Source organism: Peromyscus californicus, unplaced genomic scaffold, assembly GCF_007827085.1.
Source record: "Peromyscus californicus insignis strain IS unplaced genomic scaffold, ASM782708v3 Scaffold_13__1_contigs__length_99412109, whole genome shotgun sequence".
NCBI classification, from domain to species: Eukaryota; Metazoa; Chordata; class Mammalia; order Rodentia; family Cricetidae; genus Peromyscus; species Peromyscus californicus.
The window spans coordinates 9,271,134-9,291,722 of NW_026294424.1; the positions used below are offsets into that span (position 1 = coordinate 9,271,134).

General features: G+C 47.9%; 1 protein-coding gene across 2 annotated transcripts in view; it reads right to left on the reverse strand.

Annotated features, from left to right (window-relative positions):
• Positions 1-17,582: 17,582 nt before the first annotated feature.
• The window catches only part of Nudcd3 (NudC domain containing 3), a 103,961-nt gene continuing 100,954 nt past the window's right edge, over positions 17,583-20,589 (reverse strand). For both annotated transcript variants that reach the window (XM_052734451.1, XM_052734450.1), the window contains one exon: positions 17,583-20,045. In XM_052734451.1, the coding sequence (XP_052590411.1) occupies positions 19,935-20,045 (111 nt within the window). In that variant the 3' untranslated portion in view covers positions 17,583-19,934. The remainder of the gene's footprint in view (positions 20,046-20,589) is intronic.

Genomic DNA, 20,589 nt, shown 5'->3' on the forward strand with positions numbered 1-20,589 from the left:
ACACATCCCCAATGAAGAAGAAAAAGGAGAAAGGTTGGTAGCATCCTAACCTCAGGGCTAAATGTCCCCGGACAAGCAGAGGGTATCGGGAAGGGAAAGCAATGGACCGAAGGGATGGCTTGGCAGTTAAGAGCACTTGCTGCTTTCCCAAAGGGTCCCAGTGGGATTCCCAGCTCCAGGGGATTGGATGCCATCATCCAGCCTCTGTGGGTGCCTGCATACTTGTACTCTCACACATCCACATAAATAAAAAAATCTTTTTTAATGTAAAGAATAAAAATAAGGTGAGCAAAGCAGACTGTTCCCTCACGGATTTCTCTAATCACATTCAATAGCTAAAACAAGCATTGCAGCACCATCCGGTGTGTTCCTCAGTGCTGAAGGAACCCTTCAACAATTACACTCTGAAATCTCAGAGGTGAAGGGACACTAATGGAATTAAGGTTCAGACACTTAGTAGAAATGACGAGGTGTGGACACCATCACTGTAACAAGTCGCAGATGTACATGGTCATGCCAAGAGCAACTACTAAGACCACTATAGACAGCAATGCACTGAAACGGGACAGAAAACAGAACGGAATCCGAACAGTAGTTCCAAGCATCTGCAGGAAAGCCGGAGACCAAAAACCGGGAAGAATGAATAAAGGGGCCACACAAAAGACAAAACACCAAAGGCAGACAATACCTAATGTACCAATAATTAAAGCTGCGCCAATTAAAAGAGACAGAGTAGATTTAGAACAAACAGCAGTCAGGAGGCAGGTGGACCTCTATGAGTTCAAGGCCAGCTCACTATGGTCTACATAGTAAGTTCAAGGATAGCCAGGGTGATGTATGGAGATCTATCTCAAAAAAAAATGAACAAAAGACCCACTAAACAAAAACAAAACAAAAGATCCACTGAACAAGAAATCCACTTCAGACAGACATGCTAAAAGTAAAAAAAGGGGGGGTGCACATTGTATAAACATTGGTTAAAAACATTTAAATTCTTGCCGGGCGGTGGTGGCGCACGCCTTTAATCCCAGCACTCGGGAGGCAGAGCCAGGCGGATCTCTGTGAGTTCGAGGCCAGCCTGGGCTAACAAGTGAGTTCCAGGAAAGGCGCAAAGCTACACAGAGAAACCGTGTCTCGAAAAAAAAAAAAAAAAAAAAAAACATTTAAATTCTTATTAATACAGGCAGGAATGGCTATACTAATGCTGAGTAATTTTAGAGGAAAGAAACCATTAGGTGTGAAAATGGACACAGAGAGCCATCTACCAGGCATGGGGTGGTACAAGTGGGTCTTCCCAGCTATTTAGGGGACTGATTCAGGAAAACAGTATTCATTCATTTTCAAGAATTCAAAACCAGCCTTGGCAATATAATGAAACCCTATCTTTAAAAAAAAAATCTACCAAGGGGCTGGAGTGATGGCTCAGAGGTTAAGAGCACTGGCTGTTCTTGCAGAGGACCTGGATTCAGTTCCCAGCACCCCTGTCAGGTGTCACACAAAAAAACGCCCTCTTCTGGCCTTCATGGGCTCCAGGCATGCACATGGAGTACACAGTAAGTAAACACTTATACACATAAAATAAAAATAAATAAATCTTAAAAAAAATAAATCTACTAAGAAGGTAGGTGTCTATGTGCATGTACACACACTCATGTGTTTATGAGAGAGATTTCTGTCACTGTGATGTAACAAACTACCCGAGAATACCCACCTAAAGTAGGAAGGATTTATTTTGACCCAAGGTTTCAATTTCAGGTCACTTGGCTTCACTGTTTATGGGTCATAGTGAGGTGACACCATGGTGAGAGGTACGGGACAGGACAAAGCTGTTTAGTTCATGGAAGCCATGAAGCAGAGAGGTAGAGAGGGAGGGAGGAGAGGGAGGCAGAGATAAGGAGAGGGAAGGGACCTGAGATAAGATACAGCCTTCAACTTCATGTCCCTAAGGATGCTCTCCTCGGGCTACAGCGACGGCTCAGTGGTTAAGTCCGTGTGCTGCCCCTGCATAGCTGCGTCCCAGGACCTACAAGGCACTCACAACTGCCTGTGACTCCAGCTCCAAGGGATCTGATGCCCTCTTCCAGCCTCCAGGGCACCTGGATTCATGTGCACATAGGCACCACATACAAATACATACACTTTTAAAATGGCCCTTTCCTTCTAATTAGTCTTCTCTTCTGTTTCTATTGCTTTCCAATAGCTCATCAACTTCTGACCCCATCAGTGAACTAATCCATTGACAGAACCAGAGTCTTCAAATTATCCCACTCTGAACACTGCTGTACTAGGGACCAACCTTCACTGTATGATCTGAGTTTAGCAAACAGGAAGAAAGAGAAATTTCTTCAACCCTAAAGGGGTCTACCAAAAATTGTACGTCATAGTGACAGACTGGATAATCCCCTCTCGGTTCTGGAGAAGTGAGTGCGCTCTCAGTCCTTCCAACATAGTCCTTGAACTCTAGCCTCTGCAACAGGAGGTCCTAGAACTAGGGAGTTTGTAAGGTCAGAGGATCTAAAACCAACACACATCAGTTTGCTTCTTCTCTGTAAATTAACAGAAAACACCAAAATCAATATATATGATAGCTAATCTTGGATGTCAGCTTGACTCCAACCGCAATCAACTAAAACCCAAGCATCTGGGCACATCTGTGAGGCATTTTTCTTGGTGGAATCATTTGAGGTGTAAACCTGGGCCATACCTTCTGTTGGCAGCCAATACGAAAAGACATGGATGGAGGCAAGCTTCTGGTTTCTGCCTGCTTGCCCTCACTTTGGCCATTAAATGATGCTGAGACATTCTTTCACCTGTATTGGAACCTAATCCTTTGGGATCCCAGCATATACTGAAGATCACCTGAGACATCCAGCCTCATGGACTGAGCAACTATTAGATTCGTGGCCTTTCCATCAGGAGACAGTAACTGTAGGACTAGCTGGACTACACAGCCTGATTGGACAAATTAGACCAATAATAAATTTTGACTGCTGGACCTTGGTGTTTTGTCTCAGGAATGAGTCAGTGGCCAAATAAGGAATGGACCTTGGGGTCTAGCTTTAGGAATGGAACAGTTTTTAGCAAGGGAGAGGGAAGGGGAAAGAACCAAACCTGTCTGCAGTGTTTGCTGTGCTCGGGCCTGTTAGAACCTTCAGAGGTCCAATTCTTCAAACTAACTTATACGTTTAATCTACTTCATATATTAGAATCTCAACAAGGTGCTGGGCATGTCAGCACCACACTTAGGAGGCTGAGGGGGCGGACCGTGAGTTTGAGAGCACCCTGGACTCCAGAGCAAGAGTCTGCCTTGAAAACACAACCCTCAACATGGCCCTTTGTAGACATACATATTTGTTCTAAATTCTAAAATGTATACAGAAAGAGCCTACAATAAACAAACTAGACATGAAGAGAGGGTTCATGAAGTCAAGGCTTACAAAGTAGCTATAGAGTTAAAATGGCGGTACTGGTGGAAGGGTAGATACGCAGATGAGTGAAACTGAACAGAAACCTCAGAAACAGAAAGTAAATATGCCCATGCTCCTCCTCCTCCTTTTGGTTGAGTATTTCAGTGTCCTACAATCAGCTCAAGTGATCCTACTTCAAGTGATCCTACTGCCTCAGCTTCCCCCGTAGATAGAACCATGTACACTCACCAGCACTCTACAGCAAGAGGGTAGGTTGCTCGTGAAGAGAGAAAGGCATCGAGATTGACATAAAAGCCAGTTACCAGCAAGACTGGAAACCACTCCTCACAAGGGCTCCAAGTAAGGGACAGGGCACGCTCTAGAAAATCACGATAGACACAAACGCAGGTGTGAGTGGATGGACGGTATGGAACGGCATGACCTATGTAAGTCATGGCTCTGGAGGTGGGGCTTTGGACCGTGGACCTGTCCCAGCTCACTTCCATTCTGAGGAATCCTTTCCTTTTTCTATTTTTTTTTTGAAGGTCTTGCTATGTAACCTTAGCTGTCCCAGTATGTAGACCATGCTGGCCTCAAATCCATAAGGGATCCTCCCAAACTGGCCTCTGCCTCCTGGGTGCTGGGACTAAAGGCCTGCACCAACACACCCAGCCCTTTTCTTACACTACCTCATTTTTATCACTATCCATATGTCCCTCGTCCAATTTATTCAGGAACACAAGATTCTGGAAATGTAAAGGGTGTCCCTCTGGGCTCTGATCCATTGCTATTATCAAACCTCCTTTCCCAACCTCTCATTAATCAATTGTGTGTCTGTTTATGCACACGTGTGCACTTGTAGAGGCAGAGGACAATCTGCCAGTTGATTCTCTCCTACGATGTGCGATCCAGGACTCGAACTCAGGTTGTCAGGTTTGGTGGCAAGTACCTTGACCTGCTAAGCCATCTTGCCAGTCCCCTCAGTTCACGCTGAAGAGGAAAGGGCAAGTCAATAGAGGGAAGGCAGTCCTTTCAACTAACAGTGCTGAGTCAAGGAGACATTGGGAAAACAGGGAAAGGTCTGAAACACAAAATCCTCACGTTTTATGTACAAGTTGACTCAAAGTAGACTGAGGGCTTTGATGTAAAATACAACAACAAAACTTCAAGAAAACCGTAGGAGAAAGTCTTGGAGATCTAGGATAGGAAAGAGATTTTTTTAGACCTGACACCAGAAGCCTGATTCATAAATGGAAATTTTGAAACACTGGATCTCATCAACATTAAAAACTTCTGCTCTGAGCAAAACCATGTAAGAAGGATGGCAAGACTATAGAAAAGGATGAATTACTAACTACTATGATGTTGTAAAGTATATATTTGGACCTCTTATAGATTCTTGGCATGCAAACTTCAAAAGCCCTCAGAACCTGTTGGAGTGATGGGTTTGTGTATGCTAATGAGATAACTTTGGGGTTGGTGTAACCCTGGTAGCTTAAGGATGGGGGATGACCACTATAAAGTTCCTGTTGGACTGATAGTCTTTTGTATGCTAACGAGATAACTTCATGGCTGGTGTATCCTGGGTAGCTTAAGGATGAGGGATGGCCACTATAAAGTTCAAGGCAGGATTGGAGGATTGAACTTTGAACCTCCCAGGACAGGGAAGGGCTGAAAGTTAGACTGACCACCAATGAGCCTTCATCAAACCATTAAGACAAGATTCAGACAGTTTCAGAGGTTCTGGACAGTTATAACCTGTGAGGGTTCCTGGGCTCTAGTTCAAGAAGGCCCCTGCCCACACACACTGCTCTATGACTCCATCTGTATATTCTGCCAATGCTTTTAAAGTACACAGGAGTTTCCCTTAATTCTATACCTCACCCAAGCAAATTAAATTAACCTGAGCAGAGAGCTATGGGAACCCACTTTATAGCCAATCGCTCAGAAACACCTGGGGCTTGTGATTGACATCTGAAGAGGGGATAATCATGGAGACCAAGCCCTCAATCTGTGTGATTCAACACTATGGCCAGGTAGACAGTGAGAACTGAGTCAAATCGGAAGATATCAGCTTGTTGATTGTTGTGGCATAAAAGTAGATACATATATAAACATATATATGTATATATATATATATATATATATATATACATACCATGGGAAAACATTAAATTACATAGCCAGCAAATGACTTTTATCTAGAGTATATAAAGAATATACATAACTTGACATTTATAAAAACAGTGGATTCAATTAGAACTCGGCCAAGACTCAACAGATTTCTCACCACGTGAGGCAGAAAACACATGAGAGATGCTCAGTGCTCAGAATCACTAGCCACTCAAGGCATGCAAATTAAGTGAGGAAATGCCTTCACATATCTATTAGAAGGGACCAAAAAAAAAAAAAAAGTACTGAGGGCAGATGCCGTAGCACACACCTTTAATCCCAGAACTTGGAAGCAGGGGTAGGCAGATCTCTATGAGTTCCAGGCCAGCCTGGTCTACACAGTAGACCTTGTTTCAAAAAAATGAAACAGTCCTGTTCAAACCTATATCCTTTCCCGCTACCTCTGTAATAAACTGTAACAAAGTTAGACTCTTATGACAGTACAAAGGATTCTACAGTCTAAGAGGTCAGACATCCAAAATGGGTCTTCTGAAGTTTATGACCACTTCATCCACAGAGGCAGGTTGAGCATCCACCGCATGTGTTCTGACTCTTCTATATCCCTCTTCTGTGTTTATGGAGCCAGGTGATTATTTAACCTGTTGTTCAGGACAATTGTATCAAAACCCCAATTCTTCCTGTCACCTTGATTCTCCCTCCCCTGGAGCAGGTTCTGGGGACGGGGACGGGTCTTGTGTGGAGCTGTCACTCTGCTTATCACAGCATCAGTCAATCTGGGCACCGATGCAGAGAAACTGAAGCTCTTGGTGTTGCTAGTGGAAATGTGGAACGGCGCAGCTGCTCTGGAAACAGTTTGACAGCTTCAATAAAGTTACACATACACTTAAACATATGACCCGGCAACTACATTCCTGGGTATTTATTCCAGAGAAATAAAAATGTCTGCTCATTCAAAAGCCTGCATATGAATGTTAATAACAGCTTTATTTGTGATAGAAAAGGAACCTGGAAACTGTCATTGGCGGCAGGGACTGACACTCAGCTTCCCAGTGTCTCCTCCAGCACTCTTAGGTGTTCCTTTAGTCTGTAGGGACCTCAACTCAGGAAAAACTCAATCCTTGACTTCAATGCAGACAAGAATTTCATGGCAATCGAGCACAAGCAGAGTTGGAGCTCATTAAAACCAGACAGGCACCCAGAACATACATACCTTTAAAAGAAGAGTTGCAATTAAAATTACATGTACGGGCCTGGTGAGATGGCTCAGAGGTTAAGAGCACCGACTGCTCTTCCAGAGGTCCTGAGTTCAATTCCCAGCACCCACATGGTGGCTCACAACCATCTGTAATGAGATCTGGCACCTTCTTCTGTATACATAATAAATAAATAAATCTTTAAAATTACATGTGCATGTGTGAGCATGTGGAAGCAGATGCTGATGCCAGGTGTTTTGTCTACATGTCTGTCTGTACACCATGTACATGCCTGATACCTGTGAAGGCCAGAAGAGGGCGTCAGATCCCATGGAACTGGAGTTGCAAATGGTTGTGAGCCACCTCATGGGGGCTGGGAACTGAACTTGACTCTTTTGGGAAAAAGCAGCCAGTGTTCTTAACTGCTGAGCTATCTCCCTACCACTCTTTACCTTACTTACTTTGAGACAGCATCTCTAATTGCACCTGGAACTCTCAACTGGTTACATTGGTTGGCCAGCAAGCTCCAAGGATCTGGTGTCTGCCTCCGCAGTGCTGGGATTACAAGCGTATGCTACCATAACCGGCTCTTTAAGTGGGTGCTGGGAATCCAAACAATCTTTGGCAACCACTGAATGAGCCAAGAGCTGCTAAATATTAAAAGACTTAATTTTTTTTTAAAAAAATGGGGTCTCACTATGTAGCATGAACTGGCTGCATAGATCATGCTGGCCTCAAACTCACAAAGTGGCTGCCTCTGCCTCCCAAGTGCTGGGATCAAAGGTGTGAGCTATCTATCACACCTGGCAAAAGATATTTATTCAAACATATTTTCATCAAGGGGGTTAAGAAAAAAGAGACACTCAGGGAAAGAATAAAACATACCCTAATGTGGGTATGGGCTTCTCAAGGAACAGCCAGAATTATGTATCTTAGCATTAGCTATATGTATTATTTTAGTAGCACTCAAGTTATACCAAAAGGGTTGCTAAGAAATTTCTCTCTCCCACCCCCAGGGTCTGTGTAGCCCTAACCGGACTGTAACTTGCTATGTAGAGCAGGCTGGCTTTGAACTCACAAAGCTCCACCTGCCTCCCCCTCCTCAGTGCTGGGATTAAAGGAGTGCACCATCATGCCTGACCCTCTCTCTTTTGATAACTGGGATTATAGGTGGCTCTGGGGGTGCCTTGGATTGGATTAAAATCTGGCAATGCAAAACTGTGCCGCTTGAACTGCACAAAGGGTTTCGGGTGTCTTTTACTGTGAGTGGGGTTTCTGGTGAGGTTCCTGGAAAACTGCAGGGTTACAGCTGGGAAAGAAGGCCGGATGGTGGGGGCGCACGCCTTTAATCCCAGCATTTCAGAGGCAGAGGCAAGAGGATCTCTGTGAGTTCGAGGCCAGCCTGGGCTACAGAGTAACCAGGACAGCCAGAGTCACACAGAGAAATCATCTTGGAAAACCAAAACCAAAACAAACAAAAAAGAGAAAAATAAATGGGAAAGAAGAAAGGCCTTAAGCAAATGTTAAATATGCTAAAATTCTTGATTCTCAATTGTTGAGAGCTCAAGCAGATTCCAGATTTGGGGGTTGGGGAGGCTTTTTTCCCTTCCTTTGTCTCCATACTTTTTCCTATCTTTCTATTCTGTCTCAGAAACTATACAGCCCAAATGTCCTTCGATGGGTGGATGGTTAGGCTGTGGAGCATTCACATACTCTGTCAAGCTACTCTGCAAGAAAAAGGAATAAACCACAATACACTGGGCAACCTGAATGGGCCTCAGGGAAATTCTGGTGAATGAAAATGCCAGCCTCAAAAACATAATAAAACACTGCATAATTCTACATAAACCACACAGGAAACAGAGCAGCTATAGTGAAGTAGCCTCCAAAGGTTAGGGCCAGGGCACCTATAAAGAAGTAAGGAGGAGCCTTGTCGTGACCAAACACTTCCATATTGATCCTGGCAGTGTTTCTATGGGGCTGTGTGCAGCTACACACACACACACACACACACACACACACAAAGTGTAATAAAAAACATGAAATAATTTCGTGTAATGTGTATTTTGTCACAATAAAAATGTAGGCACCAAACCCTCCTGACGGAGGTGGGGGAGTATGTCAAAGGTGAATGAGAGAGGGAAGGGGAGGGGTCGGGTTTTCCAGATATGGGGGGTGGGGGGTGGGTGCTGAAGCAATGTTTGAAGCTTTGTGGTCTAGCAAGCAGAGGAAGCAAAGGTGGGCACAGGGGCAGCAGTTGGAAAAATAAGGACTAAAGGAGAAATTTGGATGGGTCTAATGCACTCTAGGTAAGCCCCCAGTTGGAGAGACTAGGAGACCACGGGGCCTCCTAATTGTTGACCTCCTATGGTGTAAATGGGAGCCATCAAGTGCTCATTCCTTTGCAGTTTAGGTAAGCGCAGGACTAACTCCCAAACCTCCTGTGGGGACAGCTGCCTCTGGACTAGGAGTCAGACCAACCACTGAGTAGCTATCCCGGAAGTGGTTACCATCTAGCTGGTATAGAGATAATGGAGAAATGGGCATGCTGCATCATAGATGGTTGCTGAATGTAGATCTGGAGAAGGTGCCTAGTGTCTGGAGGAATAGGTACATTTGCAGTAATATCCCCACACCTTGTGGACACAAGGCCCAGGCCTCCAACTCCCCATGTCCTGGGTCCAAGTGTCCAGCCTGAGAGCCCTGGGGAGAAGAAGATAACAAGAGGAAACCTGGAGCAGGAGGAGGAGGGAGGAGGCAAGGGGGCCTCGGGATGACAGGGCTGTAGTGAGGGCACCAGGCTCTGGGAGTCTAGCTGGGTTGGGGTGCCTTATCTGTGTTCGACCCTCTTGAGTCCACTTCCTGCCCTCCTGGAGCCCCACAAATCTAGATAAACTTGACACAGGACCAGTGCTTTTACGGTCCTCAGAGGCACTTGGAGTCATAAGTCCCGGGCAGTTTACAAGCTAGGTAGCTGGGGCTCCGGTGTGCACCTCTCCGTGCTGCTCAGCGGACATGGCTACCTGCATGCCCTTTACCACTGGATGTGCGTGTTTGCTCACGGAAGCATCAAGGATTAGCACGGGGACTGAAGTTATGTCACCTCTTCCCGTGAGTCTATACTCCATGGTTAGTCTGGGCAAAGCCTGAGGCCGAGCCCCTGCTGGACCACTGGACAGCCGTGAAGGCTCTGCTCTGGAGTGTGACTGGGCTGGGGTGTTTTGGAGTACCAGCTCTGAGCTCTAGCAGGGCTAGAGCCGCGTTTTCACCCTTCCTAGTGCTGTGACCCTTTATTAACACAGTTCCTCATGCTGTGGGGACCCCAACCGTAGGATTATTCTTGTTGCTACTTCATAACTGTCATTTTGCTACTGATATGGGTTGTCATGTAGATATCTGATGTGCAACCCCTGAGAAAGGATCACTTGACTCCAGAAAAGTTGTGAGGACAACTGGGTTAGAGACTAGTGGACGCCAACATGTGGACCAAGGTGAAGTGGGGCCAAAGGGCCTCCCCAGAAGGGAGGAGAGTGTCTGTTTGTGATCTCTGGCGGGAGGGTGGGAAGGCTCCCGTCAAATGCCTTCTGCTGTGGCTTCCTACTTCTCTCTCACCTAGGTTTGGACCCTGCTAGAGGCCACAAGCTCTTCTGTCACCCTGTGAGGAAGGGCCCTGTATGAGGACACTTTCCTATGTCAGCACCACAGTGCCTCCTCTATCACCATTTTTACAAATCACCTGGTCTGTTACTAACCAACATCAGGCACAAATGCAGGAGAGGAAACTCCTGGGGCTCTGGTACTTTCCTGTGTGCTTCTTCAGTGGCTGCCTGGGAGAGGGGCAGGGCCTACTTAGGATACTCAAAGCATCCGAGTAGGAACGTCTGCTTCCCATCAGATGAGTCATAGCAAGTGATGCAGGCTGCAGTCAGGATTCCACTGAAAACTAACCCTGAGAAACCACACTGCATGGCACAGTGGCCAGGGTGACTTCCCTCGGGAACCCAGCTTATACCCTACACACAGGAGCTAGAGACTCAGTGACTGTTTCTCAAAACACAAATGGCTCAACTTTCAACAAAACCTTATAGAAATACCTGTCATGTCCAATCCTATCCTGTCCAAATGTCCCTCCTCTGTGTTCTCCTGTCACCTGAGTATCCTGTACTACATCCCTCACGCCATCAGTGTTCTTGTGTCTATCTCCAAGTATCCCACTCTCTATCCCTGCTGGCCTCTTGCCCTCTGCCTGTGATCTCTTATATTTTGCTATCCACTCTGTCCCCTTTGCTGCATTCTAGGTGGCTTCTCAGTCCCAAGTGGCAGGTTTGGACTCTGTTCCCACATCCAAGACCAGGGCTGTGTGTGAGGTAGACTCTGTCTGAGGGGAGTCAGTTCATAAAGAAGCTGGGCCTGACCCACTCCTAAAACACTCTCTGACTGTGGGATTCTTAGCCTGTTTCATCGTGTGCCTTAAGGTATCAGATGTCTCTTGGGGGATCTGAGAGAAGGCAGGATCTAGGTGGGACATGGGGGCTGGGTCCTTCGGCCATGCATACTCCTATGCCTTCTCTTGTATCTACCCCACCAGGCTTGGGTGCACTGCCATCCCAGAAGGAGCAGAAGGGGCCGGGTTGCAGACAGGCTGGATGCTGGGGCTTTGAACTTCATCACCTAAGCTGGGCGCAACACAGAAACCTAGAGCAGCTTAAGCATTTAGTGCCCTGCGATGAGAAAGAGTCCCCAAAGGTAGTAGAGGCACTTGTCTGCCAGCAAAGGAGCATGGGAGCTGTCACCAGCCACTGGAGGGACAATAGGCTTGGGCCTTGGAGACAAGGCCAGGATAAAAACAGCTCTAACCTGTCTTTGGTGTTTTAGTTAGGAAATAAAGACAAAACGCACCAAGTACTCTAAAGACACTGAAGTGATTCCCAAGAGTGGTGAAACCTGTAGGAGCAAGGCCTGAGAGTGTGGAAGAACTTCCTAGGGAAAGACGGGCTTCCGGCTGGCCAGCTCTGGAGTATATATAATGCACACACGTGTACAATCATACTCTTACTAGTCACGTGCACAGCTATAGGAGATAAAAAAACGCATTTAGGAAGTTTGTACAAGAAACCATCTAATAAAAGTATCAAAGCCCAGCCAGGCAGTGGCGGCGCACACCTTTAATCCCAGCACTCAGGAGGCAGAGGTGGGTCGATCTGTGAGTTCGAGGCAATTTGGTCTAGGAGTTCCAGGACAGCCTGGGCTACACACAGAAACTCTGTCTCACAAAACAAACAAACAAACAAATGAAAGCCTGCTTGATTTCACCACAAAGTGGTGATGCACAGCACTTTTAACTCCACACCCAGCACAGTACTATCACCAGCCACAAAAGACCACTAAAAAAGAAGAAAAAAAGAAAAAAAAAGGTAAAAACCAAAGACCATCAGGATGCAAGGGGCCTGCAGGAGACTCTGGCACAGCTCCACCCCACCTTCAAGCCTTGCTCAAGAGTAAGAGAAACCCAGACCAACCCAAATACTCACCAGCAGGAGACAATTCACTTCAGAAAGCCAGAGCCAGTTCACAGAGGCAAGGGTGAACGAAGTGAGGACAAGCAGCCACTAACTTACATAATTTTTAAAATTTATTTATTTTTATGTGCATTGATGTTTTGCCATGGGTGTTGGATCCCCTAGAACTGGGGTTACAGACAGTTGTTAGCTGCCATGTGGGTGCTGGAAATTGAACCCAGTTCCTCTGGAAGAGCAGTCAGTGCTCTTAACCACTGAGCCATCTCTCCAACCCCTACTTATACAATTTTTAAGAGATAACTAAGCAGCAAAAACGCCATCATGGAAAGTTCTGGTTGTCATCTTGGGGCAAAGACAAGGCTGCCAGGGGGTTCCTAAGATTCCAAACTGCTGAGGTTGGGAAATGGGGATGGCAGCACCAGCAAGATCAGGGCTGAGTCCACAAGGCAGGCTGTTCCCAGCACAAGGGTCCATCCAGAAGAGGCTCCCAGTGGTGGCCACAGACCCTGTGCGGTGAAACCACTGCTCTAGCAAACGTTAAATTCTTGATCATTTTGAACAAGGGCCCATACATTTCCATTTTATACACAGCCTCAAACGCTTGGTTTCTAAAGGACAGCATGTTCCTCTGCAACCTGCTACAGGCCTCAGAAGGACTAAGTTCCAAGACCCACAGTATGGTCACAAAACTCTAGGGTGTAACAGGGGAAGGCAAGGAATAGTGTATATATATGAGACTATAGGGTAAAGAGCGAGGAGCTACGGATAGTGTATGTGAAACTAAGGGGCCTACTTAGAAATATGAGTGGCTGGAAGCTGCCGGGTGGGGGTCCAGATAGTGCAAATGACTTGTTTTTGTTTTTTGAGATATTGTTTCTGTGTAGCCCTGGCTGTCCTAGAACTCACTGTAAACCAGGTTGGCCTCAAACCTTCTTCTGCCTTCCAAGTGCCCGGGATTAAAGGCGTGCACCACCACAGCCCAGCGTCCAAACGACTTTTTAATTCTGTAAGGTGTGATGTGTTTTATTAGACAGGTTTCTTGTGTCAACTTTCTGTCTGCAATCACCAGGTGTCTCCCTCTATTTTTCACCTTATTTTTTTAGGCAGGATTTTCTCACTGACCCCGGAGCCTGCCTATTTGGTGAGACTGGCTGGCCCACAAGCTCGAGGGACCCTTTGTCTCTACCATCATGGCATGCACCACCTCACCTGGCGTTTTTTATGAGTCTGGGAATCCAAACTCATCCTCACATTCGTGCAGCCACATTTACCAACCGAGCATCTAGATCCTCAGGCCAGGAGAAACATCTTGGAACTGGCTCCAAATCTTCTACTTCAGAAAACGATCAACCACGCCACGCGGTCTCTACAGCTCTCTCTCCAAATTCTCCTCTTCCCCAGTGGGCTCCTAGAACCAGTGCCTTTGCAGAACCGCTGAAAGACACACTTGAATCTGACCCGCCTTATGAGTGCAAGTGACCAAATGGTCCAGCTAAATTATCTTTTAAAAGCTTCAATGCGTATGTTTCAAACAACCTCCTGCTGGTTCAATCAGGAGCAGATACGAGGGCAGTGGCCACCTCCGCCCTGTGAATGGCCACACAGGCAGGGCAGTATCTGCTGGCAGAGTTGATGTTAGGTGCCCATGGGAAACCAAGTCCTAGTAGTGGGGTCCGGAGGAGGGGCCTTTGGAAGGGCAGGAGAGCTCATAAGTTATGGAGGGGGCAAAGGGCACCAGGGAACAGGATGGAGACACACTCACTCGGGGCAGGCTGGAAGGAGCCCGTCAGTCAAGAGATAAAGGTGTCTCTGCAACCGCGGGTAGCTTCCTGAAGACAAGCGGCAAGGGACAACACTGGGTTGTCCATTTTCCGGGTTTCATCACTTTCGGTTAGTGCTTCCTCAAGTTTCTGGGGATAACAAAAGCCTGCGGCGACTCCTGTCATCCTGGAGCGGACCACCTCTGAAAAATGCTCACTACCACACATGAAGGACAGCCAGGGAGATGGGCTGGGCTTGGCTTTGGACTTCTCAAAGGTGTTGGGAAGACCAGAGGCTAGCAGCTGCCAGTCTATGCCCTAAAGGATAAGGGAACACGTGATTTGGGGGGTGGGGTCTCAAAAAAGCAGGTACCACATGGAGCTAAGGACGGGGAACAATGAGGTACAGAACTAGGGAATGTCAGCACAGAGGTGTGCGGTTAACTTTGGTCTACGCTGGGAGAGGCTGGTACATACAGAGAGCAAAAGAGTGGCAGGCAGGCAGATGCAGTATCCACGTTAGACCCTGTGGCCCAGGTGCCCTGCTGCCCGAACAAAGTGGACAAGGCATCCTTGATGCTCCTGATGAGGGTCTGAGTCTTTCTTTACCTGGCTCTCCCCACAGTGGGAGGGCAGTGAGATGATACTGTCCAGATGAAGCCTGTCATCACCCTTCTAGCCCTACCCTGGGTTTTTGCTTGACTGGACCCTTCTGCCTGACGGACTGAGTAGGTCTGGCAAAGTCAGCTAACTCACCTTGAATTCAATCATGTTCTGCACAAAGTCAGGCTTAGAAATGTTGCCTTGGAGTTTAAAAAAAAAAATCACTTCTCTGACCTTTAAAGAGTGGTGGCCACTCAGTGATGTTGGAACCTTCCAATGGCCAAGGTCTGGTCTGTAGTCTCTAAGGGCCACTATGTATGACCGGTGTCCTATGAGCTGGAGGTCCATATCTAAGGCCATTAGTTTCCACAGATAACTACTGAGGGGCTCCCAAACTCCCACGCTGGCACCACTGGGTCGCAAGATGGCCCTGAGCCCAGTTCTGCTAGTCAAGCTTCCACCATGGATCTACAACAAAGCAGCTCCTCTGCCTACAGGAAAGGCCACCTCTAAGCCCTGTCTTCTGGTGGCCTTATACAATGCCTCTACCAAAAAGTAGACTCTTCTCCTCAGCAAAGGGTTGGGGAGCCAGTGAGGCACCTCTCTAGGTTGTTGAGAGTTCAGAAAAATGACAACTGGGGCCAGAGAGAAGCCGCCTGTGCCAGTCTTATGTCGGGTGATGAAGGTGACTGGAGACAGAAAAAGTAGCCACAGGTCACACAACTTTGGGGGTTACTTGCTCCTGTAACTAGCATAAAGAGTGGTATAAGGACGTCCCTGAGTCCTTGTCCAACTCTTTGCAAAACCTCGTATGGAAAAGCAAGAGGAAGCTAGGCAAGGCGACTTCCCCGCTGGAAGTCTACCCAGTGATCCAGAGGTTGACCCTGCCGTGATGTTCACAGTCTGGGCTGGGTATGACTCTGTTCCCGCTCTGCACACCATCCCTGCAGTCACAACGGTGAGCTGGCCCTGTGATGGGCTCTGCTCCCCACCCCCGCCCTGCTTCCCCACAGGGACAGCAGGGAGCCACCGGGGTGCAGGGGGCAGCCTGCTTTCCCTGGCACAAGGTCTTCTGTATGTGCGGTGGGGACTCTGGGCTCTTCACTGTGAAGGGATAGACAGCAGGTCCAACACTGAGAGCTCAGGTATGCTGGGGCTCTGTCTATTTGACAAGTCAATTCTCAGTCTTAAGAAATAAAACCAAAAGCCGGGTGGTGGTGGTGGTGGTGGTGGCGGTGGCGGTGCACACCTTTAATCCCAGCACTCAGGAGGCAGAGCAGGCAGATCACACTGTGAGTTCAAGGCTAGCCTGGTCTACAGAGTGAGTTCCAGGACAGCCAGGGCCACACAGTGAGACCCAGTCTCAAAAAAGAAAACAAAACAAACACAAAAGAGAAAGAAAGAAAACCAAAAATAAAGCACTTTTTAACACCTTGAACAGCTGAATCTGAAAAGGAAGAATATGGATTTTTTCTCCTCACCTGGCAGTGACTGGAGAAACACCTGGCAAGACGGAGAGGAGGCACCCCAGGCTTCCAGACCACACCCGCGCAGTGTCTTCGGGTGCCCGCCCGGTAAAGCTCCTGGGCAGTAAGCTGTTTCAGACATCTACTCTCCAGACCTTCAGGCAGGTAGGGGAGATCAATTGCAGTTGGCCATAGCCAGTCCTCATTCTGGGAGTACCCAGCTTTACATCGGGGCACCGCTGAGCAGGGCCACTAGGCCACTGACCAAACAGGAGAGCTTACTGGGGACTGGCCAGGCTCTGTACTACCTCCATGCTTTCCACTCATAAAAGCAGGCCATTCAGTTCCTGGCTGAGCTGGCTGCCAGCTGGCCCGATAGAGGAGCAGATTTGAGGTGGGGTGAGGGTCTGTTCCCCAAGCACAGTGTTCTGGCCAGTGAGTTCTCTGCACAGCAGCTGACGCCTCCTGGACATATTTCCACACAAAATGCTTGACTGTGCTCACTCATGCACTCTCAGGGCCAATCAATGAAGATGTCTTTTTTACTTTATTTATTTATTGGAAGGTTATTTCTGGTCCCAGGAATTAGATGGGCCATTCCAGTGTTCTTCATTCATTTAAGAAGCTAATTTTCAAGCCCACAGGCCCTGCCTATTGAGAGTAAGCAGGGTCAGTGATGGATCTTCTGGAATAGGGTAGAGCACAGGAAAGAACAGTCTGAGACCTGAGCGGATTCTGAGTCAGATACAGGATTATGGACTGGTGACGGCCTATGTTCTAAGGGCTTGGGAGCCGGTAAACAGTGAGAGGGGATAGTGCTGGCTAGTTTTATGTCAACTTGACATAGCTATAGTTATCTGAGAGCAGAGAAGCTCAGTTGGAAAAGTATCTCCAAAATCTGGCTGTAGACAGGCCCATAGGGCATTTTTTTAACTAGTGATAAGGGAAGACCCAGCCCATTGTGGGTGGTGCCATCCCTGGGTTGATGGTCCTGAGTTCTATAAGGAAGCAGGCTGAGTAAGCAGCACCCCTCCATGGCCTCTACATTAGCTCCTGCCCAGCTTGAGTCCCTGCCCTGACTTCCTTCAATGATGGACTGGATACATCATTGGGGTACAACAGAAACCCAGAACCTGCCTGAAATAATACAACTGATTAATTGCTTATAGAATTTTTCTTTCTTTCTTTTTTTCTTTGGTTTTCGAGACAGGGTTTCTCTGTGTAGTTTTGGTGCCTGTCCTGGATCTCCTCTGTAGTCCAGGCTGGCCTCGAATTCACAGAGATCTGCCTGGCTCTGCCTCCCCCGAGGGCTGGGATTAAAGTCTTGCGCCACCACCGCCCGGCAGAATTTCTATATGTAGTGACAGCCCAGATAAGAAATAACCCAGAGAATTCAGTTTTGGTGCTGACTATGTATAGGAACTCAGGACTCATGGCTAGAAGTCAAGGATAATGACCACTCAGAAGTGTCTTGCAGTGAATGTCACAGACAGACCCAGACTTGCTTAAATACAGATTTTATTGCAAACCAACACCAAGGAGCCAGAGCAGCTTGTACGCCGGACACTCAACTCTCCTGCGTCTTTGGACAAAGGGGGTGGAATCACCCTGCCTTCCTCAGACCTCAGCGGGTGGGATTTAGAGACCAAATTGTGGCTGTCATGTCTAAAAAGAGAAAACAGGCAATATGCCAGTTTCAGTGGCTGGGCAAGGCAGGGCAGTCAGTGCCTTAGGACAAAGAACTATCTACTTGGCTGGCTGGGATTGAGCCCCACTGTGATGAAGACGTGGATGGAGCAGCCACCACCACACCATGCACTATACATGCCACAGGGATCCCTCAGAGCACAGGTTCCTGCCCTATGGCCTACACCTAACACTGTTCCCAGGCTGCTTTTTCTACACCGGCTTCTTTGTGGAGACAGGGCAAGGACAAAGGAGAAATGCAACACAGAAAATAAAACCATGCCGAAGGAAGCTAAGTTGCCACAGAAATGAAACATTGTCTCAAATAAAAAGATGCAGGGCTCTCACACTTCAGTATTCTTCTCTAAGACCACCCACAGGATGAGGGTCGAGAGAGCCAATAGGATTACAGAGAAGACTGGAAATACATACACACCATGAGACTTCCTTCATTAGGTAGGACAGCTTGCATGGAACAGGCATGTGCAAATCCTAGGACCTTGATGGAAACTTCAGGAACAAGCAGCGCAAGTGTCCTGGGGATCTTGTGAATGTGACAGATTCTTCTCCCAAGGGTGACCTCTTCAGAGAGTTCATCAACTTGGTGACCAATGTCCAATCACAAGCTCAGACTCCAGAATTGCTCTTTGGGGCCCACTACTCTCCCCTGACCACAAGTGTGGTCTATGTGGACCCACAGATTAACTCCTAGTACGGACGTTTTACAAGAGCTGCCAACTGTAAACCAGGAATCCCTCAAACAGCTGCTGTGAGCCAGTTCCTGTCTACACAGTTGACGGAAAGCTTCTTGAAGTAAGTCCTCAACCCGCTCTTCCAGTGGCTCCTTCCGAGCATATAGAAACTACACTTGGTACAGGGCTATTTCCAGAGGGCAGGCTGCCTTGGCTTCGGTGAGTGTTAATTCTCGCTGGCTGTATGGTTACCAGAGTACAGAAACCTGTACACACACACCAAGACAAAGCCAGGCAAATGGAGATGCCAGGCAGCAACAGGCACAGACAGGGGCCCTGGAAAGGGTTGGGACACCTGGATCCCTGCTCCTTGGTCAGGTCTTCACACCCTGGCTGAAGGTGGTCTGCAGTCACAGAGGCTCTGAGCTCCAGGGAGCAGTCTGGTGATCGGCACAGGGGAATCTTTTTTTTTTTTTTGAGACAGGGTTTCTCTGTGAAACAGTCGTGGAACCCACAGGAATCTTCATTTTCTTAGACTCAATTGTAGTTGCCTTTATGCCAGTGGATAAGTTTTCCTTCCTGAGGCACCCTTCAAGGTCAAGGCTGCTTAGGGAATGTGGGTGACACGATCTGCCGATGGACTACTAACATGCTGTGATCTCTTCCTGAAGGTACCCAGGCTTTCCCGCAGCACACCCAAGCGGAGGTCTTGTATGGAGTAAGTAGTGGTGGCTAGGCTCGGATCACCTCAGCAAGAACCAAAGCCAGGCCGCTGCAGTCAGAAGGAGACAGTCTCCTTGCCACAGCTGGGCCAAAGACCAGAACCTCAGACTTTCTCCCCACATCTCCACCAGGCAAACAGACCCCAGGTTCTGCTGCGCTGCCCATGAAGCTGAGGCTGGCTAAGTGTATTCACAAAGAAATGAGCAAGAGTGAACACACACACACACACACACACACACACACACACACACACACACAGGTCTCAACAGGTGAGGTCCCACAGCAGCCTAGAAGCAGCTCCAAGGCCATGCCCCCTTTGCCCTCATGCAAGTGCCTGGCCACACTTCAACTTAGCTTTGTCTGAGAGCCTAGTCATTCCTTAGCCCCAGTCAGAAGACAAGCAAGCAGAATAGCGTCAAAACAACAGCAAGCAGAGAGAACAGGGGAGGAAGGAAATGCTGCCTGCAGTGGCTGGTTGCTGTGGAGACAGAGCATGTGCTCCCAGTTTGCTGGGACATGTCCCTCCCTAATTTCAAACACCAAAAGGGTTGGCCATAGAGACTACCTGGCAGCAGCTGGCCATGCACCTTCTCTACAACAGTCTGAAGGTGCGAGGTCAGCAGGGAAGGCCTGGTTCATCAGGAAAGAAAAGATGAGGATTGATCAGGAGGAGCGAGTCCCTGACACGCAGGGAGTGAGGGGAGCAAGGTCTCCACCTCCCCAATGATGAGGGTTTCCTTTCCTTCTGGTCATTAAAACTGCACAGCCCCAGGGGAGATGTTGAACATGGCCGGGTCGAATCGCTGGCCTCGGAAGGGAGAGCCTTCAGCATCCCACCCCTTCTTCAGCATCTCATGGACTTTCTACAAACAGAAAATAGAGAGATTAAAGGAGATCACAAGGCACTGCATGCTTTCTCCTAGAACAGACTGCCTGTAGGCACAGAGCCATCCTGCCTCCTCAGGGCTTGAGGATTTACCTGCTAGGACCAACTGGCCAGAGGACTGCAGGCCCTGCAGTGGTTTGTGCCCAAGGTCGGCATCCTGTGACTGCCAATTCCTCTGCAAGACTCTTCTCCCCAAACTGAATTTCTAGCCTTCCAGCCTCAGCCTCCAGTAAAGCAGTAACTGCTCTGTATGGTTCATCTTCTGCCCCTTTCCCACTAAGTCTATCCAAATGCCACAGAACCTACAGTAATCTCCAGGGAGATGATTAAGATAGGAAGGGGTGGTGCTTCAGGCCCACAGGGACACAACTGAGGTGTGCAGAGGTGTTCTAGCACCCCTTTCCCAAGGAAGTTCTTGTCGTTGAGAAATGCATTATCAGACAATATAGGTTTGACCCAAAATGTGATGCTGCAGAGGGGAGAGACCTCAAAGCATCCAGCTGTGGAAGGGGCAGTCAGAA